We start from the raw sequence: 25,584 nt of genomic DNA, 5'->3' as shown, positions 1-25,584 counted from the left end.
CTTCAGTTTATAGTGCACAATTTGGAGAATTTATTTGGTTGTTGCATGCAATAAATGTTCTTCACTTTGAATTAGATCAACTCATTTTACAATTTATGCACTGATTTTTCTTTTACTTTTAGACTGACAATGTGGTCTGGTTAAACCAAACCAAAGTGTTTGTTTTGTTTTGTTTTTTTGTGGTCCAGAACTGGTTTTGATATGCTTGATGATTTTTATTATTATTGCATTTTCATCCCTTCCATCCAAGATTTAACTGATAATTAATATTTATAATAAGTTATATAAGTTAATATTTACTTGCTGTAGTTTGCGCTGTAAAAACTGTTCTGTAAAGACAAATTGGGTAACTACACACACTGTATCAAAATACCAACGCTTATCACATTTAAAATCGCCTGTATAAAGAAATCAACTGAACCAAAAAATATAAAAAACAACGCTATTTACATTTACAACAGTCGATGAAGGCAGCATAACTATGTCTCGCGATAGAGCGCTGTGAACGCGGGTGCTCGAGAACAATCTTCCTAGCGCGAACGTGCTGCTTGTGACCAACCGGTGTGTCTTTCATTATAAACAACAGGATAGTTCTCGTTTCCCGTAAGAAAGTTCGGAAAATCTTCAACGGTTCTTATACGGGATTACACAAGGTACCAAATAACGGACGATATATCCGAATCGAAGAAGAAATTCGATAACAATGTCCGACAGCGCAAACTGCGAGGAACAGCGGGAAGAGCAGACTGAACTTGAAGAAGCCGGAGGAGCGGAGGTAACGTTAACGTTAAGATGGTTTAATATGGGCATTGTCTTCTCTCAGCACCGCGTACATATTTCACAGACCTGCCACACAAGTCTCAAACTCTGAAAACCACCCTCCCTTACCTAACGTTACTTGTTCCTCATATTCTGCTATGTTAAACTTTCACTTTGTCAATGTTAATGCGGGCTGTTTGAGCTAGTTAGCTAGCCGCGGCGGCGCTATCATTAAGTTAGCTCACTACAACAGCAGCTCGGTCCCTTCCACTCGGGACTGAAGCTAACGTTACAGCACAGAGCAGCAACAAGGCCAGCCTGTTTCATTAGCGGTCAAAACGACTAGCTTAGCCCCGCTAGCCAACCATCGACCACCACATTAAAAGTCCCAGCGTGCTTTTTGTTTACAACCAGGCCACATTCACTCAGCCAGTTGCTTGTAACTGTGACCGGTTTTCAGAAAACCTCGTGAAAAGAAGTAAAGAGCAGCACCACGCTCAGCTGTCCCGTCCGCGTCTTTGTTTTCAGTGGGACAGTGCAGTAATCTGTTTTGTATCCGAGGACGGATGCTGCTGCAGCGCTGCCTGTCTGCAGCTTGGCTCCCGTTGGACTTTGGGTTGAGTTTTGATTAAAATCCCCCAAAAATGGAATGGGGTTTCAGCGGTGCAGCTCAACAGTTAAAATAAGCAGACTTTATTGATCCCACACAGGGAAACTGAAGTGTCACAGCAGCAGAAGTACAACAATAGATGCATAGTGTAAATATGTAACCCTTAAAAAGCCAGAATATTACATTATGAGCACCTATTATTATTATTATTATTATTATTATTATTATTATATGCTAATAGTAAGTACAACGAGACAAAAATAGTGACTAATAAGGAACAAAGAATACATTTAATACAAAAATTGCACTTAAGGGAATCGAATTGGGTGGTGGGTGAAGTGTCTTGTCTCTATGAATAGCAGTGTTAGCAGCGTGAAATGCTGCAAAAACAGAGTGTAAAATGCGCGTCTAATAACGCAAAAGGTCGAGTACTGTGATTGACTCACAGTCCAGTTGTTTTGGCCCACTAAGAATAGTGGTGATAGCAGCAGGGACAGTAGTGTTCCTTAACGCACCGCAGGGTGAAGGAGCTGCCTAGAGTGTTTAAGGTTTCATGTAGGGGGAGGTTGGGGGATGTTGTCCATGATAACCAGGAGTTTTTCGATCATGCATCTCTCTCCCACTTCCTCTATGGGGTCCAGAGAGCATCCTGGAACAGAGTTGGTGATTTGTCTAGTCTGTTCCTGTCTGCTGCTGTTGGAAAATCAGAGGATAGCCACTGACCACAAGACTGCTTTTCTGTTTACTTTTTTTCTTCCCAGGAGAAGTCTGATTCTTCAGATGCCGGAAAAGAGTCATCTTCAGATGCCGGGCCTGATGGACAAGATGCATCCCCCTCCTCCTCATCCAAAACTAAAGATTCTAATCCGGGGTATGAGGAGAAAGTGGTATGGACACTTTTTCTATAGCTTACATTACATGGCTCACTGCTCTGTTTTTGGAAAATTAGTTAACAAGACTGTCTTCCTGTGTATGTAGCAAACAGACCGGACCAACAGATTTGAGTACCTGTTGAAGCAAACAGAGTTGTTTGCTCATTTCATCCAACCAGCCGCACAGAAGACCCCCACCTCCCCCCTGAAGATGAAGCCAGGACGTCCACGCATCAAGAAAGATGAGAAACAGAACCTGCTTTCTGCCGGAGAGTGAGTACATGTCCACACAATGCAGATTTAATTCATTTTAAGAAGTTTACTCCCATTGTGATGATGACATATTGTTTCTTTTCTGTGTTTGACAGCAACCGCCATCGCCGCACAGAGCAAGAGGAGGATGAAGAGCTCCTGAGCGAGAGCACCAAGACTACAACTGTCTGCACTCGCTTTGATGATTCTCCCTCCTGTGAGCAATGACCTGTTTTTATTTAGTCTTGAGAGGAAGGCATATGGCAACTATATATGATGGGCAGAGGTAATGATTAAGGGTTTTCTTGTCTCTCATCTAGATGTCAAAACGGGAAAAATGAGAGACTATCAGGTCCGTGGTCTGAACTGGCTCATCTCTTTGTATGAGAACGGCATCAACGGCATCCTCGCTGATGAAATGGTCAGTACTTTCTCAGAGTCAAAACTGTTCCCTCTACATTTAAAGGGAAGTGACAAATACTTTTATCTTACAATATTGTTGTATTTACATGTACTGCTCCTTCTCACATGCACTCTGTTGCTTCTCAGGGTTTGGGGAAGACTCTACAGACTATTGCCCTGCTGGGTTATATGAAGCACTACAGAAACATCCCAGGTCCCCACATGGTGCTGGTGCCCAAGTCCACCCTCTACAACTGGATGAATGAGTTCAAGAGATGGGTGCCTTCACTCCGTGCAGTCTGCCTGATCGGAGACAGAGATCAGAGGGTAGGCTGTGTCAGAATATTCTGACTGTCTGAAAAGCCAAATGGAACTGGAAGTACACAGTGACTTGATATTTTACTCTGTAATGCTTCCTATTTGCTTGATTTTAATGTGCTTGTTTTACATTGGGAATTTAGTTTGGCCAACCATACATCTTAGCATAGTAGCCCTAGTTTTCATTTTCATGAGTCAGGATTTTTTGTGCAGAATCAGCATTTTTTATTACATCAGTGTAGTACGTAGACCCCTAATCCATTTAATGATTCAAATAGTACACTTTTTTTATTTTTTGTGTGAAGTGATGAAATTGGCTTCTGGTTTGGGTTTAATGATATGGACCCAAACCAAAATAACTGATGCAAGATTTAGGTAAATTACATTTATTCCAAGTTACAGCAGTTTGATTTCCAGCATTATTTATGGATACTTCAGATCATTTGATTTGTTTCCGTGGTGGGTTATAGTGAGTATTGGATGTATGTAGCGTATGGGTAAAGGCCACTTTAGCTTCACTAATGAAAAATAACTCTTGGTTTATTTGGTAGTTGTCTGTCCAAAACTACACTTATTCTTGCAGGGACGAACATGCTGTGTGATACCCATTGGACTGAAATTAAGCAATGTATAGCTGGCTGAAAAAAAAAAATGTTTTTGCTTCAATTTCAGACTGCCCTGATCAGAGATGTGCTGCTGCCTGGAGAATGGGATGTGTGTGTCACATCCTACGAGATGCTCATCATTGAAAAGGCAGTGTTCAAGAAGTTCAACTGGAGATACCTGGTCATTGACGAAGCCCACAGGATCAAGAATGAGAAATCAAAGGTCAGACAACTACTGAAGTAAAATAGATATTTATATCTGTTAGAACCTCTGAATCTTTTACAAGATTGCCTAATCAAGCAAAAATACCTTTTTATTTCCCATAGCTATCAGAAATTGTGCGAGAATTTAAGACCACTAATCGTTTGTTGCTGACTGGAACACCCCTGCAAAACAACCTTCATGAGCTGTGGGCTCTGCTGAACTTCCTGCTGCCAGACGTCTTTAACTCAGCAGACGTAAGAATCACCTAGAAATTCACAAGACCAACATGGAATTTCACTAGAAGATAAACCCACTTTCAAGCTGGAGTCCTTAGTTGTAGTGATGTGTTTCTAGTCTGTTATGTGTTTCTGGTACTAATTAATTTTTTTTGCCCCAAAGGACTTTGATTCCTGGTTTGACACAAACAACTGCTTGGGTGATCAGAAGTTGGTCGAACGTCTTCACACTGTATGTATTGAATGTTCCTTGTGTCAACTTTCAACTAATCTCTGTAAATTTTAATGTGTTAATCTTATTTGGGTTAAAGCACTTAAAAAGATTAAAACTCTATTGGCCTGCCATTTGTTTGTGTAGGTTCTGCGTCCTTTCTTGCTTCGTCGTATAAAAGCTGACGTAGAGAAGACCCTGCTTCCGAAAAAAGAGATCAAGATGTATGTGGGCCTGAGTAAGATGCAGCGAGAGTGGTAAGCATCCTCGGTTAAGCTTTACTTCTTTGTTCTACACAGCTTGAAATAACCTGGATACTGACGTTACATTGTTGTACACTAGTATTGTAATATTAACTCATGTCACAACCCATCAGGTACACAAAGATTCTGATGAAGGACATTGACATTCTGAACTCAGCGGGTAAGATGGACAAGATGCGTCTGCTGAACGTTCTCATGCAGTTGAGGAAATGCTGCAACCACCCGTACTTGTTTGACGGGGCCGAGCCTGGTCCCCCCTATACAACTGACCTCCACCTGGTGGTGAACAGCGGCAAGATGGTGGTGTTAGACAAGCTGTTACCCAAGATGAAGGAGCAGGGTATGTAGATGGCTATGCAGTAATTTCAGGAGAATTAATTGTTATCATCTTTTAGATATAGTATTTCTATTACAGAATCTTTACAATGTGGAATATTAAGATACTGTCTAACAGAACAACACCTGTGTTTATCATTCATAAGTGGTGGAAGAAGTACTTCATTCAAAGTCCTACTAAAGTAAAAGTACAGAAGTATTATCAGCTAAATGTACTTAAGTATTACAGTAATAGTACTGCAGTAAAATATCTCTTGTGATTGATACTGTATATTATTACATATGCCATTATTAGATTGTTGTATAAATGTGTAAGCAGCATTTTTCTGTTGTAGTACAGTGGTTCCCAACCTGGGGGTCGGGCCCCCTCCAAAGGGTCACTAGATAAATCTGGGGGTTTGTGAGATGATTAATGTGGTAGGAAACCAAGTTATGCTATACAAATCTGTATACATTTTTTGGTCTCTTCTCTAGTCTTTGCTTTTTGTTTTGAAATATTGTGAGAAAATAAACGATGTGAGAGGTTTAAATTACTCCTTGGTTTAACTGCTAACAACTCAGACATCTGAAAAGTGACAAAGAGCACCAACATACACAAACCACTGGTTTAATCTTTAGCAGTGTGTTGTATTTTTCAAGATCATGTTTTGTTATATCAAATCTTAATCTGAAAATAACTTCAGCTGTCAGATAAATGAAGTGAAGTAAATAGTACAGTATGTGCCTCTGAAATGTAGTGGAGTAAAAGTATAAAGTGGCATAAAATGGAAATATTTGAGTAAAGTACAAGTACCTTTTTAAAACTGTACTTAGGTAAATGTACTTACTTTCCACCACTGTCAAGTGTTTGTTTAATCTTTTACATAGCTTAGATCAGACAGAAGGGAGGGAAATACATCTGTAGTACACACAGTACATTCACATAATAGATTATTTCAAAGTGTGTAAAAGGACTTTTTTTATATGTTCCTTTGGCTGATGCTACCGTCTTTCCTTCTTTCCAGGTTCTCGTGTGCTCATCTTCAGTCAGATGACAAGGGTGCTGGACATCTTGGAGGACTACTGCATGTGGAGGAACTATGGCTACTGTCGCCTAGATGGCCAGACGCCGCATGAGGAGAGACAGGTGTGGTGCTTGGATTTAGGTCGATTGTTTCCCATGGAGGAAACTAAGATGAGTTTGGTTAAAAAAAAACCAATTCAGTTTCATGTATTTTTTTTTTTTTTTTTTTCAGATCTCTATCAATGCATACAATGAGCCCAACAGCTCTAAGTTCATCTTCATGTTGAGCACCAGAGCTGGAGGACTGGGTATCAACCTGGCTACAGCGGATGTTGTCATCCTGTATGACTCAGACTGGAACCCTCAAGTCGACCTTCAGGCCATGGTTAGTACTCCGAAGTGCTGAACTGCCCATTCCTTGGTAGTAAGGAGTTACAGCATCTGATAACTCTGATTTCAGATGCAGGGGGCTTGATTAGTTGTATCTTCTTGTTTCAGGACCGAGCTCACAGGATTGGTCAGCAGAAGCAGGTGCGTGTCTTTCGTTTCATCACTGAAAACACAGTGGAGGAGAGGATTGTGGAGAGGGCCGAGATGAAACTGCGCCTGGACTCCATTGTCATCCAGCAAGGTAACTTATCTTTCCTGTCTTATTAGTGGCCATAATTCAGGTATTTGTACAGAATGGATCTCAGAGAAATGTAAAATTGGTACATTACAGAAAATACCAATAGGAGATTAGAGATTTGAGTAAGCGACTAAGTCGTCTTCTGTTCTTTTAACAGGAAGACTTGTGGATCCAAGCGCAAACAAGCTGGGCAAGGATGAGATGCTGTCCATCATCCGCCACGGTGCCACACATGTGTTTGCCTCCAAAGAGAGTGAGATCACAGATGATGACATTGATGCGATCCTGGAGAGAGGTGAAAGGAAGGTGAGTCTGGATGCAATAGAGACAATCTACAGACACTGCTTTTTTTTTTGTATCTAGTTTTTATATTTGCCATAAAATTAACACTGATCTTGTCATGTGCTAGACTATGGAGATGAAGGAGAAGCTGTCTTCACTGGGTGAGAGCACTCTGAGAAACTTCACCATGGACACAGAGAACAGCAGTGTGTACACATTTGAAGGAGAAGATTATAGAGAGAAGAAAAAGGTAAAAAAGACTAACAACATCTGTATTCAGTCTTTAATTGCCTTATTCCAACAACATGAACCTTTTAAGTCTTTACCCTGTTTCCCCATTTGCTTTTTCATTCAGGTCATTACCAACTGGATCGAGCCACCCAAGAGAGAAAGGAAAGCCAATTACGCTGTGGATGCCTACTTCAGAGAAGCTCTGCGAGTCAGTGAGCCCAAAGCACCCAAGGTAGGGATGGATCACTCTACAAACACCATTAGGATATAAGGCAATAATGCAACAGAATGTGTAATTACAATGTTCTTATGATGGATGGTGTGTTATCCTGCTTATGGCATAACATTTGTTTGTCTGACTCTATTTCCTAGGCTCCTCGTCCTCCCAAGCAGCCAAATGTCCAGGACTTCCAGTTCTTCCCTCCACGTCTTTTTGAGCTTCTGGAAAAGGAAATTCTGTTCTACAGAAAGACCATAGGCTACAAGGTACAAAGATGTTTAGATGAGAAACAGATATAGAAATGATAGTTGTCCAAATTTGATTGGAGTAGGGATGTCTTTTGAAATGTCTGTAAGTCAGTCTGTGGATGTGGGTCTTTAGGTTCCCCGTAATCCAGACATGCCAAATTCGGCCCAGCTCCAGAAAGAAGAGCAGGGTAAGATTGATGAGGCTGAGGCTCTCACAGAGGAGGAACTGGAGGAGAAGGAGAACCTGCTGCAACAGGTACTCATTATTCTCGCTAAATACAATCAATTTACAGCTAATATGCTGCAAGTCAAAATTAAATGGTTTGTGTCTGGATCTAGATTGTGCATATTTTGATCAACTGTACCTTCATTGCAGGGATTTACTATTTGGAACAAGCGTGACTTTAATCAGTTCATCAAAGCCAACGAGAAGTGGGGAAGAGATGATATTGAGAACATTGCCAGAGAGGTTGAGGGGAAAACTCCTGAGGAAGTCATGGAATATTCTGGTAATTACTCATTTTTTTTCCTCTTTTCCACAGGCCCACCCAAACTTTTGACTTTGTTGCATATTTAGTGAATTCATCTTTGTTTGTCCCTGCAGCTGTATTCTGGGAGCGCTGTAATGAGCTGCAGGATATCGAGAAGATCATGGCCCAGATAGAGAGAGGAGAGGCCAGGATCCAGAGAAGGATTAGCATTAAGAAAGCACTGGACTCAAAGGTAGCTGACTGTCAGCTATTAGGCTATTCGTTTCTTGTTTAAATCACCTAATTAGCTTTATCTCATTAAGCCTTGTGTTAAACACTTAAACTCTAAATCTTGCCCTGATCCCTTATTATCCCCCATTATTTCTTCGTCACATTATCTACTCTCCCTGATTAATTAATGGTCCCTCAATATGTTTTTCACCTCCTTGCCCAGATTGGTCGCTACAAGGCTCCCTTCCATCAGCTCCGCATCTCCTATGGCACCAACAAAGGCAAGAACTACACAGAGGAGGAGGACCGCTTCCTTATCTGTATGCTTCACAAGCTGGGCTTCGACAAGGAGAGTGTGTACGACGAGCTGCGTCAGTGCATCCGCAACTCACCTCAGTTCCGCTTTGACTGGTTCCTCAAATCCAGGACTGCCATGGTAAATTTTGGCTTGTTTGTACTATTTCTCCTGTATTCTTTTGTATTGTTTTTATTGTGCATGATGTTTTAAAAATGTTGCCTAAAAATTAAAATTATGTTTGGTGGTGTGTGTGTGTCTGTGTGTGTGTGTAGGAGCTCCAGAGGCGATGTAACACCCTGATTACACTGATAGAGAGAGAGAACATGGAGCTGGAGGAGAGAGAGAAGGCTGAGAAAAAGAAACGTGGCCCAAAGAGCAGCTCAGTAAGTTACAAATCCATCTCATATTACAGGAAGCAAGCCACTTGTTTATTGATGCTAACTGAGTTGTTCAAATTCAAAATACTATTTGTCTAGGGTTGGGTATTGTTTGAAAATTTTCGATATCAGTACGGATACGATTACGGTGTTTCAGAGCGATAATTTCTTTGATACCTTACATTGACCCCCCCCCCCAAAAAAGTTTAGGTTTTGTGGAAAAACATGTTTTTTATTCCTCAGAGTTCTCAAATGTTATGTTGTGTCAAATACAAATCTGGCCAGGCATTCAATGAAACTTTTGTTACTTTGATATTTCGATGCTATCAATATTCTGTGCTATGGACACATTTTCAAAGTACAAATAAGTTTTGAGGTTTGCTACCCAGCCCTGTTTTTGTCTGGTAGGCACTGACATTTATGTCACTGCTTGTGAAGTCTTTCCTAATCGTTTTTTCTTCTTACGTAGGCCCAGAAACGGAAGTCAGAGGGAACCCCAGATGGTCGTGGACGCAGGAAAAAGCTCAAGTTATGAAGTTGTTAACAACGTGAAACTACTGCATACAGTGTCAAAATTCGAGAGCGGCAGCCAGCTCCGGTATTGTTAGTCCTAGTGTCTGTTTGTTTTGCAGGCTGTGATAATGTACTGTGTAAAACCCTCTGATGGACTGATCTCATTGTATTAGGTTTTAGGAAGTGCTCCTTTACAAGCCTGCCTTGTTGTCACTTACCTAAACACTGCAGCTGTGCTGGTTTAGTTTTTTGTTTGATAGTCCTTTTTTTACTAGTACTAAATTGAAATACATGTATTTATGCCTGTTGGTTGTACCACATTCCATTGCTCCAAACAATATGTACCCTTTTTATTTTGAAGAAAACGTTTGTTCTTTTATCTTCCTATGTGAAGTAGAAAATGTCTTTGAACGTCACAAATAAACCTCCCCGTTTTTTAATAAATGTGTGCACTCTGGTAAATATGACACTGATTCAAAAAAGGACATTTATATTTGGCAGTTGAAGTGTACATACATCCAAACTCCTGAAATTGACACAAAATGAATAAGCCTTAAAAGTCTACTAACAGTTGGCACATTAAAATATACTGTCACCTGTAGAAGAATAATTATAACTTTTATACTGCACTTGTTTTTTCAGGACTATCAACAAACCAGAAAGACGTATAGTTCATAATTTTTCAAGTTTCACCAGGCTGTAATAATACCTTTTTTCATAGTCCTACATTGTTATGTACACAGATAGTTTTGCATCTGATTTCAACCACATTGACCTGAAAATAAAAATAAAAAAAATTCTGCATTTTTAGACTAAAATGACATTTACAATCCCTTTCAATGACACCATATTGGTATTGTTACTCAGCAGTGGGCAGGTATACTGCAGGCTTTTTAAAGCACAACAGTGAAATGTCAATACTAAAAATCATTTATCACTATCATTCATTAAGGGCAGCTTCAACTAACATTCAGTCCATTTTGCTCTACTCTCCACAAAACAAAATAAGGAACACAGTGAATTACAATTATAAAAAAACTTGGTAAGCTAGTTATTTTTAAAGGAGGAACATAGAAAATTTACTGTCATGAAATTTAAAAGAGGTTGCCGTTTACTCGTGAAATAATTGCTTTTACTAAACTGGGATTTTCATGTATTTGCAAACGTTGGTTAAAGCGGGATATTTTACAACTTGGCAACCAGTGAGCAGGTGAGTCATTTGAGGAGCTTCTACGTACATCTATGATTCAAAAAAGGCAGAAACCTACAGTACATTACAGCAAGAACTAACCATTATCAGAGAGCAATAAGCCTCCAAAAACTCTGGTGTATTATCTGCATGTAGGCCCCAAACACTGACATATTTTGCTGTCCACAGGTTGTACTGGGCTCTATTCAGTGCTACTAGAGTTGGGTTTTGAAGGCACAATGGTGGAGGGGGGTCCAGATCTAGACCTCAGAGCTGTCTGAGTTGCTCCACATGCCTGCTGGGCTTTGGCTGTAGCCATTGTAGGCAGAAGAAGATGAGGTGGTGTAAGGAGGGAACTGGGTCTTCTTTTCCCTCTTCTTGCGCCACAGCAGCAGAATAACAATGGTGGCGATGAGGCAGATGAGGACAATAAGACCTGCGAGGCCCACTAACATGGGCAGGGTGGAGGTGTCAGCCGGTTCTTTGCCAGAACTCTCCAGCAGGGGGCGATCCAGGAGGGGGTCACGGTTAGGGGACCAGGGCTGGCGCTGGCTGACCACCATGCGGTCTGCCCTGTCCAGAGCAATGTGCTGGATGTTGGTGCCCCGGTTCTTTTCAACACCGATGTCCCGGGTGAGAGCAGGGTCAGAGAAAACAGGGGCGGCACGGCGGTGGCGGTGGGTGGCCATGTTGGAGGTCTCGGTCTGCTCAAACGAGGACACACTGTGTTGCAGGTACTCCACACTGCGCTTGCCAATGTTGCGGTTGGCGTTTTCTCGGGAGCGAACTGTGTAAATAGTGTGGATGAACCATTCTCGACCAGCAGCCACCTGCAGAGGAAAAACAGCATGTTTGAGTCTGTTCCTTATCTATGAATGTATTGTATTTTGATAATTATACAGACCTGGAAAAGTGGAGATGAGGAGAGCATGAAGCCATCTGATCCTGGTTGTCTGACCAAAGGCAGACCTCCAGGTGTGTCTTGAGCCAGTGTGGCCTTAAAATCAATATCACCAAATGCTGAAGCTTGAGTCTCTGGCTGGGCCTTGTCCTGCAGAACCCACACAGAAATCAGAAATGACCAATACTTCCTTCCAACACCCTAAAGTATTGTCCTTGTGGATTCATTGCATCTTACCAGGATCTTGAATCTGTAAAGCAGAGAGGGAGCATCTGCCAGGCAGCCATACTCCTTGTTAGTGGGGTTGTACTTGGGAACGTAGCCGTCGGCTCCAGTGCAGAGGAAGACTTTCTCAATGCTGCAGGAGAAGGAGTCACCCAGGTTCTGGACTGGATCCACCATCACGCGACCATAGATCATTGAGCCTGAAGCAAAGAACAGATTAAATGGCTAAGTGGGACTATAACATGGGATTCTCAGAGGGTTAATGGTCCTCAGCTGTAATGTTTACTAAAATCCATTAGGTGGCAGTGTTGTAGTACCATCTGAAAAAGCAGCATCAGTCCCTTCTCCAAAGCCCATGGAGCCGTCAGACAACCACAACTCCTTCTTGGACAGCAGGAACATCTGCGTGTTGAGGCTAAACTCAGCTGCAACCGGGTCACTCACCTGGAGCACAGAACGGGGGTTACCATACACAGAACAGATTCTGGGTGTTAATGAAAGTGGCAGATACGGCAAAACGCAAGCAATTTTGTATTAAATGTATTTGTTAACACTGAGAATCTTCCATTAGGGTGAGATAATGTAACTTGGCAAATCAACATTTTTCATGAAGAAGAATCCTGAACTGGTTTATTCTTAAGATATAAACTTTTTCTGACCAATGTAACTGCCCTGGAAACATTTACCATCTTATTTTAAAGTCTAAATGATTGTTAAGATGGTCCTTTTGCAGTATAATGTTAAAAAATCTTGCTTTAGACCTGACTATCGGGAATCCAGAGCTAAATAATGCCAGGGGATTTTTGTCAGGATATCCAGGCTAACCTGCTGGAAGCGAATGTCCATGTCAAACGTAAGTGGCTCTCTTGGGTGGCAGACAGGAGGGATGCTGAACTCCCCATTGGGTGAGGCACTGCAGGCGATCAACTTCACTGTATAGGTCCCAGAGTAGTCTCGCACCTATATGTCGAACAGAAACATTGAAACAATGTTAAGACTGTCTATGAAGTTTATGATCATTTCGCCACAGCTGGCAAATTTTGATATCCATATCCACTCACAGCAAAGTCTGAGACAAAACTCCACTGCTGCATGGGCTGGTTGTAAGTAGGCTCAGTCCTGACCAGGGCGAGGGTAAATGTCAGCCCTGGGTGGTCAGCACACATCACCATGGATGACACGCTGGTTCCTGAAAACAAACATGTATACAGTCATAGATCTTTAAAGCTGCATTTTGTCCAAACTAGACCTAGCAACGGCTTCTACCTTTTATTTATAGAGCGACCTTCTACATTGTTTGTGCCACTTGTTTCCTAACTCTAAACGCTGCGGGGTCATTTTGACATTTGCTGAAATGACCTCTGGCACTATCACACAGGAAGGACCCCTAATGTGGAACTCCAGAAATAGAAGAAGAGATGATGTGGGCCACAGGTAATCCAGTAGGAGGTCGTTGTATAGAATGACCACATTGGATGGGTTTAGGGGATTCACATGTGTACATGGGCGCCACTCTCTTACCTGGATGAGACATAACAAACTGTCCCCTGAAGCGAGCCTCTGTCTTGAAGTTGACCACCAGACGTCCCTCCTCATTTATACGCATACTGGTTGGGTACATGGCTCCTGTGAGAACAGAGAACAAAGTTTTACAGCGCTTTGCAAATGGACTTACATTTTTTTCCCCTTCTGTAAGCAGCAGCAGGGAGCAGCACTGGTCTGAGAACATACCTTGTAGCTCAGCCTCAGGTGGGCTGCCAATGCCATCCTGCCACAGAATAGCTGTATCATACACAAAGGTGAGTTTGAGCTCTGACTGCAGGTCAAAGTGCTGCCAGCCTCCCACAGCCACTGGAGAGTGAAAGACGTAGGACACAAACAGAGGAGCACGCAGGGTGACGTAGGACTGGACCAGGTTCAGCACCTAAATCAGAGATAAATCAGACATTGTCAAAGATAATGTAGGAAATATCTCTGTATGAGCTTAAAGGCCTGATAAATGCTGGTGTGACTGGGCCTGAAGCATGTTTCATTCTCTGTAGTTTTTGCCTTCATGTGTGTCCTACCTGTCCATCCGTGCCTATGGAGCCTCCACAGTCATTCAGCAGCTCTGACATGTCGTAGTAGCTGGTGAACTCCCAGAGGCAGGCCTCTAAGTTGAGGTTCCTGTAGAAGCGCAGAGAGTTGGCTGAGCGCATGGTCGCGCTGTACTGGTAGGGTGAAGTCTCGCCAATGATTTCAGGGTTCTTTGTTGCATCGGTGATGAAGCCATGGCCGGTTTGGATCTCATTGAAGTCCAGCAAGTTGGAGCAGCGATGGTTGCCCACACGCGTGCCATCTGGGCTCAGGGTGAGCTCAAAGTTGGACAGAGGTCTTGTGGAGATCACTGGTAACATGCCTATTGAGAGTGAAAAGCTTGTTAATTTTCTTAGTCTTTGTCTAGGATACAAAAAAAATAATGACGATATATCAGTGGTTGCAACAAAAGTTTACTGCTCACCATCCATGTGAGGCATGTTGACAGTCAGTTTAATGAGGTTGGGGAAGTCTGGGTCATCTGGCCCGGTGTAGCGGATCTTAGCAGAGAAAGGTTCAGCTCCAACAGTGCCTGGGATACGAGGCTGACACATACCTGCAAAGTGTTAAAGTTAGTTAAACCAATTAACTCTATACTGAGCATAAATTTGAGGCCGTCCCCCATGTCCCATCGGTCTTTCACTCACCCTCCTCCTTGCTGATGACAACAATCGGGCTGGACAGCTCCAAGCCGGCATCTCCATTGGCATTGAAGGCTCTTGCTGCACATTGAACCCTTGAGCCGGCCTGGAAGTAGATGGAATCCAAAGTGATGGACTTGGTGTTGGTGAAGAAAGTATTAGTGTCCACCTCCCTCATGGGGCTGGTGACTCCATCTGACCCGGTGGGGGCGCTGATCAGCCAGCGATATTGAGTGAGAGTGTCGTTGATGTTCTCCGCAGAGCAGATGGAACCGGTTTTGTCAAAGTCGTGGTACTTCGGGTTGCAAGCCTGCAAGAGATGACAAGACACATGGCAACTGAAAAATTAAAGAAATCTGGAGGTGTGTGTGTGTGTGGCTCTCAAAAGCAGCAGAAGCATTACACTTACCGTCACACACACAACAGGGTATCCATTGGGCGGGTGGGGCTTGTCTTTGGTTTTAGCTGTGTCATCATACATGAGCAGCGAAACCACCTGGGGCACGGCAGGGAAGGTAACATCTGCCACGCTGTCCATCTCCTCAATGTATACAATGGCCTTGTTCATCTAGCAATGAAGTGGAAATGCAACGTTTCATTAGTCATTCATTACCTCTGCCAACGAGGTTAAGAGTTTAGTCCGTGTAGCGATTTATGAAGCACTTTTACACAGATAACTCAAACAACAAACCAATGTTAGTGAGGTGTAGATACAAAATTTGTTTTTTTTTTCTGGATGCCTTTGTTCAAAACAAATAGTATAACATCCTTTTCACCATCCCTCCAACAGATTTCAGTCCATCCTCCTTAAATTTTGGTACCTAACATATTTGAATTTGGATTTGTCACAAGAGCGCTACATGCCTTATGTAGAGTACATGGGTAGAATGGGAGTTCTGTTTATAGGTTTGTCTACTGTTTGGCTCTGCTGGAACATTCCCTACAGCATCTCATTCCAGAGGGAAAAGCTTTTTATAAGACTCTGTGGTTCAGGCGTGCTGACAGCAATGCCAGCTGCTGCCTGGCTATTTTAACACAGGCTGACATGACAGGGCGCATGCTCACGTGTGTAGATATGCAGCACTGTACGTGTGCACATATAGGTACTTGCTACTGGTTTATATTTGTTTGTGCGTGTGTGCCGTGTGGCCTTTGTGTCACCTGTATTTCAGCCACCATGTTGTCATCAGGCTTCATGTGTACAGTGAAGGCCTCTCTCATCTCTCTCTGACCATCATACAGAATCTCAATCTCCACAAAGTGTTCCTTCTCACCTTCCTTGAACTCAACATCTTAGAAAACAGAGACAGTGAAGTAAGCAATGATCAAAAACATACATATCTCCAACATGAGTTCATATCATGAGGCACTGTGGAAGCTACTGTGTCACTGTGCAGCCACTAAACCAGGTTCTTACCCTCTGACAGCGGGTTGTAGTCTTCTCCGGAGGTTGCAGAGCCGTCCTTGGTGTGGACTCTCACCACTGAGACCTTTGAGGTGTCTCCAACACGCAGGATAGGAATCTTCACTATAGCCAGTTTACCTTTGACCTGAGGTTCACGTACACTGTACTTGATCTCAGAGAAACGGATGATGGGCTCTAGAACAAGAAGAAAATTAGAATTACACATGAGCAAAACCACCATAGACTTTTTTCAAACTTACAAACAGTAGTTTACAACAACAGGAAACACACAAAACATTATAGAAAAAATGTTGTTACCTGTGGTACGTTGTTGGCAATTCCGTCTTTTCAGATGCAGTAAAATACTTGACTTTGTCAGATATGTCTATACAGTTTCTTTGATGCAGCTCTCCAATTATTGGGCCAGCTGAAGCAGTTAGGAGTGAAGTGCTTTGCTCAAGGGCATCTCAGCAGTAATTCTTAAGCGAAGTGAGACCAATTTATTTCCCCCACCTGCATTTTTTAATCCCATTGGTTTTATCTACATGCTACTGCCACTCATTAGGTTATTTGGAATATTTTGGCGTGTGTAAAGTACGTACTGTCTTTCTCATCTGTGACTGTGATAAGCGCTTCCTTCTGCTCCCCGACAGAAGCTCCATATGGAGATTTGCTCTTGGGAGTTCCCAGGATGAGGCGGAACTCCTCAGCCTCTTCGTGGACGGAGTCGTCCATCAGGCTGACCACACACGGCTTCTCAGTTTCACCTGGAGAAAAATGGTTAACATAGTCAGATAAGTGCTGCAGGATATAGAGGAACATAGAGATTAAGAAGGAGAGGGAGGTTTCACCTGGTAGGAAAGTGATGATTGATGCGTCAGTATTGGGTCTTTCGCTGTAGTCCATCATGACCTGAGCAGAGCCTTGGCGAGTGTAACAGCGCACTGTGGACCTGAGGTTAATGTCTCCACTGCGGTACACTATGGCTGTTACCTCCCCATCAGACTCATCCACCTTGTAGCTTCCTTCCTTAAACTGAACCTTTGGCACTGCAAAGACAGTAATCATCTTGTTACAAGAGTGTCAGTGTGTTTGAGTGAAGCTACTGACTGCAAATTTAATCTAAATGTTTCGTTTTTTTGTAACACTTTATGTCAACCCTTCCCCCCTTTTTAGTATTTATATGCAGTATACAGTATAAACATTTAACAAATGTTGTTGTAAGCACATATAAGGACAACTGTTTAATAATGCACTGTCAGATATGAGTGTATGAATAGTTAATACATGTTTCAGAACACACTATAACATTGTCATAAGCCAAAATATAAATATCTGAAATTTAATGAGATATTCATAAATTTACAAAAGCCACTTTAGACCCATACCAGGGCATCAACCAGGATATTTTAAACCTACCTACAAAGGATTTGTACAGTTGTATAATCACTTAATAAATGCATTTTTACATTACATAAATGATCAGAATCAGAAATACTTTATTGATCCCCGAGGGGAAACTCTTTTGTTACAGCTGCTCACTATCATGTCAATGCACACAGGAATAGAAGCACTAAGCAAATCAAGATATAATACATTATAATACAGGTAAGATAAATCAAGTACAAAGTGGATATAAGTATAAAAGCTAAAATAAGTGTAAGTACCAAAGTGGATTTAGAGGTTGATAAGTATGTAAAATACTTACAAATAACCTTATTTCCTCTAACAACTACATTATGGTGTGTTTTGAATAATTTTGCTAATTGTTTATGTACTGCTTATAAATGCTAAATTGGAGGATAAAAATAAAGTGTTGGCAGTTTTTTGGAATTGTGCGTAAAATATCATAATTCCGACTTGACTCACATCATCTGATATAGTAAGTTATATATGTAAAGGCTTGGACATACTATACATAATTTCTTTTTGTATGTGTGCTTGACACTCACAGTCAGTGAAAGTATCATTGATGGTGATGGTGGTTTTGCTTGGTTCTCCCAGTACTGCATTCATGGGCATCCGCAACACGAGGTCAAAGGTCTCAGGCCCCTCCAGCTCCGGCTGACCCAGATCATCCAGGATGGTCACTCTAAATGTCTGCATTGTCACTCCAGGAGCAAAGTCTAGGTTGCGACTAATGCCGACGTAGTCTAGTCCAGCTGCCAGATACAGAGGAAACCACGAACTAACACTGTGATGCAAAATCATGAATAAATGCTGTTGATTCTGTCGAACTGCTGACTTTACCTTCTGCAGAAACAGGATCACTCTTCCTGGAGCGGACAGTGACAGTAGTCGTCTTGGACAAGTCAGTCCCTGTTCTCCAGACTTTCACTTCAACATAGCCTGAACTCTCATCCACGACATATTCAGGTTCCCCAAAATACAGCGAGGGCTCTGTGGGATTTGAGAATAATTGGAATGTACAATTGGTAAATTATTAAGATGAAATAATCACGGCAAAGTAATTACCAAAACAGCACATGAAATACATTTATCATCATGACATTTTGACATAATCCGATATTGTATTTTCATCAGTTTTGCTGTTTGTTGAAACAAAAGTCTCTCGTTAGAAGGACAGAGCAACATAAGCTTTTAGACGAGCCTGGACATTTGGATGTTTGTGGCAGTGGCATTTCTGATATTTAGACAACATATTTTGCGGCTTTGCGATCAGGTTCACAGACAAATTGGCATGAACTCCCTCATTTTTGACTCAGCACAGGATGAGAGCCATCATCCCTCTTATCCTGTTCTCCTTCAACCTTCCTTACCCCACTTATCTAAATCCAGACAGCTCTGTCTGAACTCAACGCCAAAGGGCAGAGGGTACACCTGAAGAATAAGGCGTGCACTTGTGTGTGCACGAGTGAAGGGATGTTCCCAGTTTCTGATGATAGAGCAGCTGATAAGCAGTATGGTGAGGGTTGGCAGAGACAGGGAGGCAACCATCCACTGTGCGAAGGCAGAGGGCAAGAATTCAGACCCCTGGAACACATTGTCAATTCATCTCTCCTCACTAGTGTATAAAGCGTGTTTTCATCACACTCTGTCCAGCCTGTGCTCTTAGAGATCAACCTAAAGCTTGTTTCGACTATAAACTAAGACAAAAAAAGAGAGAAAAGGTAGAGACAGAGAAATTTGCAGTGTAGATGAAGGTACCAATTTCAAATAAGGCCTTCTTTATAAAGGGTTTGTAAATTGTAATTAGTAAAAGTAACTAATGGCTTTATTAACGCTTAGTAAATTATTTACTAATGCTTTATAAATCAGCTATAGGCCATTGACAGGAACAACATTTGGGTTGCCAGGCTGTGTAAAATCTCTTTGTTTTTGGTAATAATGCAGGAATAAATGTTATAATAATCTAAGTAATCTATTAATAAATGCTCATGCTTTCTGATTTCTAATAAGCCATCAAATCTGCAATTATAAATGATAAAGCAAGTAATTAATAAAGGGTGTTTGCATTTATCCATCCTGATGAATCCTGATGAATTTCCAGATGAATTAAAGAACTGAAAAGGAAAAGCAACTGTGGGGATTGATGATTTATTAACCATTATTAAAGCTGATAGTTAAAACTTTATAAAGACTGCCAAGGATGCATGTCTAAAGGTGAAAACTCCAGCATCTCTTTTAGAAGTGAGAATAATGTTTGATAAAGTCAGACTATGTAAGTTTTGAAAGAAGAAAGCCTTAATGGGTCTGGTAGGACAAACAGTAGCTTATTGTGGCTAATGTTAGCAAACCTAAGATATTACTGGGTAACTGACATTACTGAGTCATTTTGCTGACACTATGAATCGTCTTTACTTGTTATCTTGCTAAACTATGTTTTAGCATTTACCATTATCCCATATCCCTTACTGTAAAACTGAAGCATTTAGGCCCATGGCCTGTGTTAGGATCATCAAACCACATTTGAAAAACATTGAAAATAAAAGAAATAACCCATCACATATAATGGCAGTGGGGTATTCACACATATATATGTAGATCACATGTGGCAATGAAGAAGTTTGGTATATGGTCATGTGACTTTAGACCGATCAAGTATATATATATTTATTTTCATTCTGTAAAAGTGTTGTTTGATGAACGTGATGAAGACCATTGGCTTAAACATCTCAGTTTTCACAATAAAGTTGCTCTTAATTATTGGTGCTTGAGAAGAATTGGCAGATGGGTTTATTTAGAAGTTGACTGATGCTGTAACAGACAACTGATGCTAAAGGAAGGATTTCTGGCACACTTTCAATGCCTTTCAGCCTCCAAGCCAGCTATTTAGTATCAGGGAGGATGAGAAGGGGAGTTGTATGGGGGGATGAGTGCCAACAAGCCAACCTTAAAGATCTGTGGGAGGAAGAGGCTGGCAAATACAGTAACAATGGAGGCTTGATGCTGGCGAGAGTCCAAACCACAAGTTTGCTCAGGCAGGCAGATGGTTTCACACACACACACCCACACACTAAACCAGATTTATGGTGGGATGTTACTTCAGGACCCACCAAGAAGTAGAACCACAATAGAGGTTTGCACTGAGGAGTCTTCTCTTGTCTCTTCACATGTCTGGGAATGCACGCTGATTATTTATACATAAAGTTAAATTGTACTCCTGTTCCAAATTGGGTGGGAGGGATGCTTGCTCTGTGAGCAGGTCTGTCACTATAACAAGCAAGTCCAGGAAATTAGCCTCAGTGAAAGGTTGGAGAGGAGGAATGTGAGGAAGACAAAATGAGTCTGGTATTACTGGTCGCAAAAGAAAGGGCCTCAAGGATTTTAAGAATTTGAGGGCTAAAATTTGTCAAATTTGTCTAGTCTAATATCTGTAACAGAAACGTAGCCCTGAAACAGGGGAAAGAGTAAAAACATGCCTGTCATTTGGACTCCCTGCACAATAGTCCCTCTCTCTCCACCACCTGCCTTTTGCTCCCTGCAGACAAAGGGATGCCCTCTGTTTCCCCTGAGCTCCCCTGAATGCCACTGAGGACAGGGGGGTCGCTCGAGGAGCACAGTGAGGTTTAAAGCCCTTTTATCTCTCAGACAGGCTACAGTGTAGCATAACATCCACTGAGTCTGCCATTCTCCCTCTCAACACCTGTCTATTGTTATCTTGTTTCTAACACTTAGACAGACGGACACAGGCAGACAGAGTATGGTGGATAAATGAAGTGTGTAAACAAAGCAGTTGGACCCAGGCACAGGAAGGGTAATGGACCTGAACTATACTGTAAAGCCATTAAGACAAGTGCAGTATCCAGGACTATTGTTTTGGCAACTGTTGTTATTCTGCCGCCTGTGCACCTTTGATGTGTTAATGCTATGAAGTTACCAAAATGATAAAGTAGTGCACCAAAGGGGTACTGAGCAACAGGATCACCCACACCTGCCGCTGCGAGTTTCAGCGGCATTATAATGACAGCACATGACGCCATCCTTCCTTGACCTCATATTTTCATAAATAACCGATGAATCTAAGTCAAAGGCCAACAGCTTTAAGAGAAATGGGAGCTCCTTTCTTGCAAAAAATGATGATATGGTATTTTTCAAAGCTTCTGGTGGCTAAATCAACAAAAACACACAGGGCAGAAGACAAATAGAAAGGCTAAAAAATAAAATGCAGATAGGCAAACAAAATGTTTTGGGCTCTGTACTTGTTGTCAGGCAGCTTTTGTGATATTGCTTCGTGTGTGCTTTTGTTGATTTGTGGGTATTAGAAACTTCAATAAATCTTTTCTCTTTTGCAGCAAGCAAGGACCTTTCAGCTGTCCTTAGGCAGTGAACTATGAATCAGAATCACACCAAGACCTGTGTGAAACACTAAAATTCTCACTCACAGAAGTCAATAAGTAAAAATACTTTTTTGCAAATATAAACGCTCTTCTCTTAAGTTGAATGAATCCATGCAATGTTTCATAGAAATGCTTTAATCCGATTAGAAATAACCTCATGGTTCACTTGCCTGGTTTGTTTGACATCTTAGCCTACTACACCTGCAAATGTTAAGACAAGATGCACTTCTTCCACATTTAAACATTTGTAAATGAGAGTATTAAATTATGTGTAGGTTAATTGGTGGTGGGTAGTTTAAAAAGGATCAAGAAGTTTTTATGAAAAGCTGAAAGGACATATTTGAAACTAGCTATAAGCATATCTGTTATCTATCTGCAATCCTTTCATGCTTCTCTATATCTATCTATCTATCTATCTATCTATCTATCTATCTATCTATCTATCTATCTATCTATCTATCTATCTATCTATCTATCTATCTATCTATCTATCTATCTATCTATCTATCTATCTATCTATCTATCTATCTATCTATCTATCTATCTATCTATCAATCTATCTATCTATCTGCTAAACTGACCCCACCCAGACACATGAAGTTTACAGGGTGAGAAAAGTGTTGCTACAATAGAACAAGCCCAGCTCAGTCAACAATCTTGGATAAATGATTACTCAGGTTTAATTGCAAACACCGACTTCACTCACCATCATCGCTGTCTGCCAAGATGGTGATCTTGGCGGTCGGGAAGTTGGCGCCCACCTGGCCGCCCATGGGCATGCTGAGGCTGACGTTGAAGCTCTCTTCCTCCTCATAGAGTGAGTCATCAATGATAATGATGCGACAGAGTTTCTCTCGCTCATCCTTGTCAAAACGCAGCACACTGGTGTGGTCCTCAGGTCGGGTGATGTAATCAGAGTAGGACAGCACAGTGCTAGGTATGGTACCAGTGGCCGTGGCTGAGGAATTATGGGAACAGAGGGAAGACAGGATATTAAACTTTGTCTCGAAATGTCAATGTCAGGGATGCTAGCATAGGATTCAAGGGAAAAGGCAATACTATATATACACAAAGAGAATGTTACTGTAATACAATAGATACAATAGATAAAAATATCCCAATTAGTTAGTGAAAATAATAATAAAGGCTGTTTCAGTTACAATCAGTTACAAACAGTAAAAAAAATGTACGTGGCCTATAAGAAAAAGTAGGTTACTGCTCTCCCACATTTACTGTTGTCTACATTTGAATTACCATTCATTTAAAGTTTCATTATTTACATGCAATCTTTGAACTTTTGATATTTCGTCCTTAATTTGTCAACATTGCCATTCAGCTTTTTATTTTTGCGTAAATACTCAAGTTGCCACTGTTTCTTTTGAAAGACAATCATTACAAACAGGTTCATCTCACCTTGCTGAGTGTAACACACAACCATGAGTTCCTGGCTGGCATCTCCTGAGCGCCGCACCGGCACTAACAGTTCTCCAACATCCTCCTCAATCTTGAACTCTGCTTGAGGAATGAAGACAGTCGATTCTGTTTTGGAAGAGAAACACAGATGAGAAATGTGTCAGAAATGCTCTCATTCAATAATACATCCGTTTAAGTCTTTGAATTAAAAAGGCTGCCTTTATGGTGGTATGGCTTTGTTCAAATAACTTGATTATTAGATTCCTACCATCTCCAGGATCCACAATCTCCACTGTTGCGGTGTCGGGAAACTCCAGCACAGCCATGACTGGGTCTGACAACTGGATCTCAAAGGTCTCCGAAGTTTCAAACTCCTGGTCTGTGAAGATCTTCACCTTCCAGGTTGCTGTAGTCTGGCCAGGGTTGAACTGGACCTGCTTCTGGGCTTTGCCACGGAAGTCTTTGTCCTTCTCAGCTGTTCCATCCTTGGTGGCAATACCTGAGGGAGAGGTATGCACATGTTTTGAGCTATAAGTTGTGAGAGCACAATTTTAGGGCAGTGCTTCTCCAGTGTTTCAGTATTCAAATCCCAGAATTCAAACAATGCACTTCATGATTTACATACTGTAGGAATGGTGAACGGATTCTGACTGATGTTAAAAACCACAGAAGCCAAATTTCTTGGGTTTATACTTGGATCAAATCTGCGTATGTACTGTTTTTTATAGGCGTGTTTGTTCCTTCACAGTCCTCTTGCATCTTCAGAGACAGAAGTGTACACGATAATGTGCTGTTATAAATCTGTTGCATGCAAGTGTAAGTGCCAAACACAAGCATATTGACATTTCCTTGTGACCTTTACTAGGAAAGGTTATATGTACTCTCAGTCTGACAAGGGAGGAAATGAAGCACCAGTCAAACAAGAACACAAAAGACCTTTAGGGACACAACGTTGTTATTAGTGTCGTGTTGATTTGAAGTTTTCTTCACTTTAACTGTGGGGACATCTTGCAGCTTTACGTGTTCCGTCTGCATGGATTTTAAATGAGAGGGTTTTGCTGATGTTTATAGCATGGCTGGCCTTTGAAATGGCACATAAATAACGTAATCCAGTCCAAGGAAACAGTTAAAGGGGGAATAATTCTTTGTTAAATTGTCAATTTAATAAGGGCATGTTGTGCAGTGTCATCATGCTTCATAACAATTTATTGCTGGCAAGTAACAGAAATGCTACAGAAATTCTGATGTTAACAGGAAACAAAAGAAAAAAATAAGAAAGAAAAAAATGTGTCTTTTTTGTCAAAAACTATAACTAAATATAATAATTATATCTCTCTGACTTAAACTCAAGTCACTAAAGATAATTGATCAATATATAATAGTATATAAATCCAGTTATTAGTCATTAAGTTATAAAACATAAAGTTAATCCATTAAGTTTAAAATATAAAGAAGAGCACATCCATTCCAAAGTTCACATATCATGACAAATGCTAAACAAATGGCTGTCAACACTTACTGACGAAGGAGGTTTCCCCCAGGTAGCCTCGGCGTTTGAGTGTCACCTCCAGGAATTTGGCGTCCTCGTCTACTAAATAGTATTCCCTCTCCAGAGAGATCCAGGACCAGTTGAGCCGGAATGGCTGAGGCTTTAGTTTGTTTCCACCTAAAAGAAAGAAAAAAGCTTATTGCACCAGTACTTTATATGAAAGACCTCCTTGGCTGCACATTTCAATAAGGAAACAATCTACTCTGTTCATGTTAGTAGCCACTGAGGCATATAAACTGCAATCTGCGCTGGGCTCAAGGATAAAAGGAATCAAAGGGGCATTTTAATTATGGAAGGGAAATATGATAACTTAATACCAGGGCTTCCCTAAACCTCACTTCACTGGGCCTCAAGAAGAGTTGCCTTACTTCTTATTTTATCTGATTCTCATCCACCGCTACCTAATGCTCTTTCTTATTCTCAACCCTCTGTAGGGCACGTACAAACATACATATACATGGTCTGCTAATGGAAAAAGTCAGTCATAGTATAATTTCTTTAATGAGCTGGCCTCTTGTAAATCTGCCTCACCCCACCATGTCCTCGCTCTGTTGCTCTCCCTCTTGAACAAGGTGAAGTTTAGTATGAGCAGGGTGTTTTCAGGGCAGAGAGAGCAGTGAGTCTTCTTTTTGCTCCATTAGTGACCTCAAAAGGTGACTGCAAAGACATACTTCTGGTTTTGCCAAGTAAACACTATTCCCCTTTCTTCTTGTCTTACCACAGCTTCTTGTGTGACAGACTCTGCAGAATATTCTGTGCATATTATCAGTCTTGAATCATTTAATTTGGGGCCTTCAACACTTTATGACCTTGA

General features: G+C 41.4%; 2 protein-coding genes across 3 annotated transcripts in view; one reads left to right on the top strand and one right to left on the bottom strand.

Annotated features, from left to right (window-relative positions):
* The first annotated feature begins 492 nt into the window (after positions 1-492).
* On the top strand, positions 493-10,014 carry smarca5 (SWI/SNF related, matrix associated, actin dependent regulator of chromatin, subfamily a, member 5). Of its 2 annotated transcripts, XM_044190054.1 has the most exons (24): positions 495-775; positions 2,131-2,256; positions 2,348-2,514; positions 2,610-2,710; positions 2,814-2,914; positions 3,043-3,222; positions 3,886-4,041; positions 4,146-4,277; positions 4,423-4,491; positions 4,618-4,727; positions 4,847-5,073; positions 6,074-6,195; positions 6,305-6,457; positions 6,571-6,703; positions 6,858-7,006; positions 7,110-7,232; positions 7,338-7,445; positions 7,586-7,699; positions 7,815-7,937; positions 8,058-8,190; positions 8,286-8,404; positions 8,606-8,818; positions 8,953-9,063; positions 9,527-10,014. In XM_044190054.1, exons 1-24 carry the CDS (start codon positions 704-706, stop codon positions 9,590-9,592), a joined length of 3,108 nt encoding a protein of 1,035 aa, XP_044045989.1. In that variant the 5' UTR covers positions 495-703; the 3' UTR covers positions 9,593-10,014. The 2 variants fall into 2 exon arrangements, with proteins under 2 accessions (XP_044045988.1, XP_044045989.1); XM_044190053.1 differs by having other exon boundaries at positions 493-775; positions 7,110-7,445.
* A 29-nt stretch (positions 10,015-10,043) lies between these two features.
* Positions 10,044-25,584, bottom strand: part of frem3 (Fras1 related extracellular matrix 3) — a 31,139-nt gene continuing 15,598 nt past the window's right edge. Inside the window, exons 3-24 of the mRNA XM_044190052.1 lie at positions 24,741-24,887; positions 23,490-23,720; positions 23,222-23,347; positions 22,515-22,766; positions 18,258-18,407; positions 17,960-18,169; positions 16,859-17,056; positions 16,610-16,774; positions 16,020-16,202; positions 15,764-15,894; positions 15,012-15,170; positions 14,609-14,912; positions 14,386-14,517; positions 13,952-14,283; positions 13,617-13,809; positions 13,407-13,511; positions 12,947-13,074; positions 12,711-12,845; positions 12,203-12,329; positions 11,898-12,085; positions 11,664-11,810; positions 10,044-11,589 (exon numbers count right to left, since the gene is read on the bottom strand). Of these exons, the coding sequence (XP_044045987.1) occupies positions 11,020-11,589; positions 11,664-11,810; positions 11,898-12,085; positions 12,203-12,329; positions 12,711-12,845; positions 12,947-13,074; positions 13,407-13,511; positions 13,617-13,809; positions 13,952-14,283; positions 14,386-14,517; positions 14,609-14,912; positions 15,012-15,170; positions 15,764-15,894; positions 16,020-16,202; positions 16,610-16,774; positions 16,859-17,056; positions 17,960-18,169; positions 18,258-18,407; positions 22,515-22,766; positions 23,222-23,347; positions 23,490-23,720; positions 24,741-24,887 (4,313 nt within the window). The 3' untranslated portion in view covers positions 10,044-11,019. The remainder of the gene's footprint in view (positions 11,590-11,663; positions 11,811-11,897; positions 12,086-12,202; positions 12,330-12,710; positions 12,846-12,946; positions 13,075-13,406; positions 13,512-13,616; positions 13,810-13,951; positions 14,284-14,385; positions 14,518-14,608; positions 14,913-15,011; positions 15,171-15,763; positions 15,895-16,019; positions 16,203-16,609; positions 16,775-16,858; positions 17,057-17,959; positions 18,170-18,257; positions 18,408-22,514; positions 22,767-23,221; positions 23,348-23,489; positions 23,721-24,740; positions 24,888-25,584) is intronic.

This window comes from Siniperca chuatsi, linkage group LG3 (assembly GCF_020085105.1).
Source record: "Siniperca chuatsi isolate FFG_IHB_CAS linkage group LG3, ASM2008510v1, whole genome shotgun sequence".
NCBI classification, from domain to species: Eukaryota; Metazoa; Chordata; class Actinopteri; order Centrarchiformes; family Sinipercidae; genus Siniperca; species Siniperca chuatsi.
Note: the sequence above shows the minus strand (reverse complement) of the source record. Positions and strands in the feature narration are given on the sequence as shown.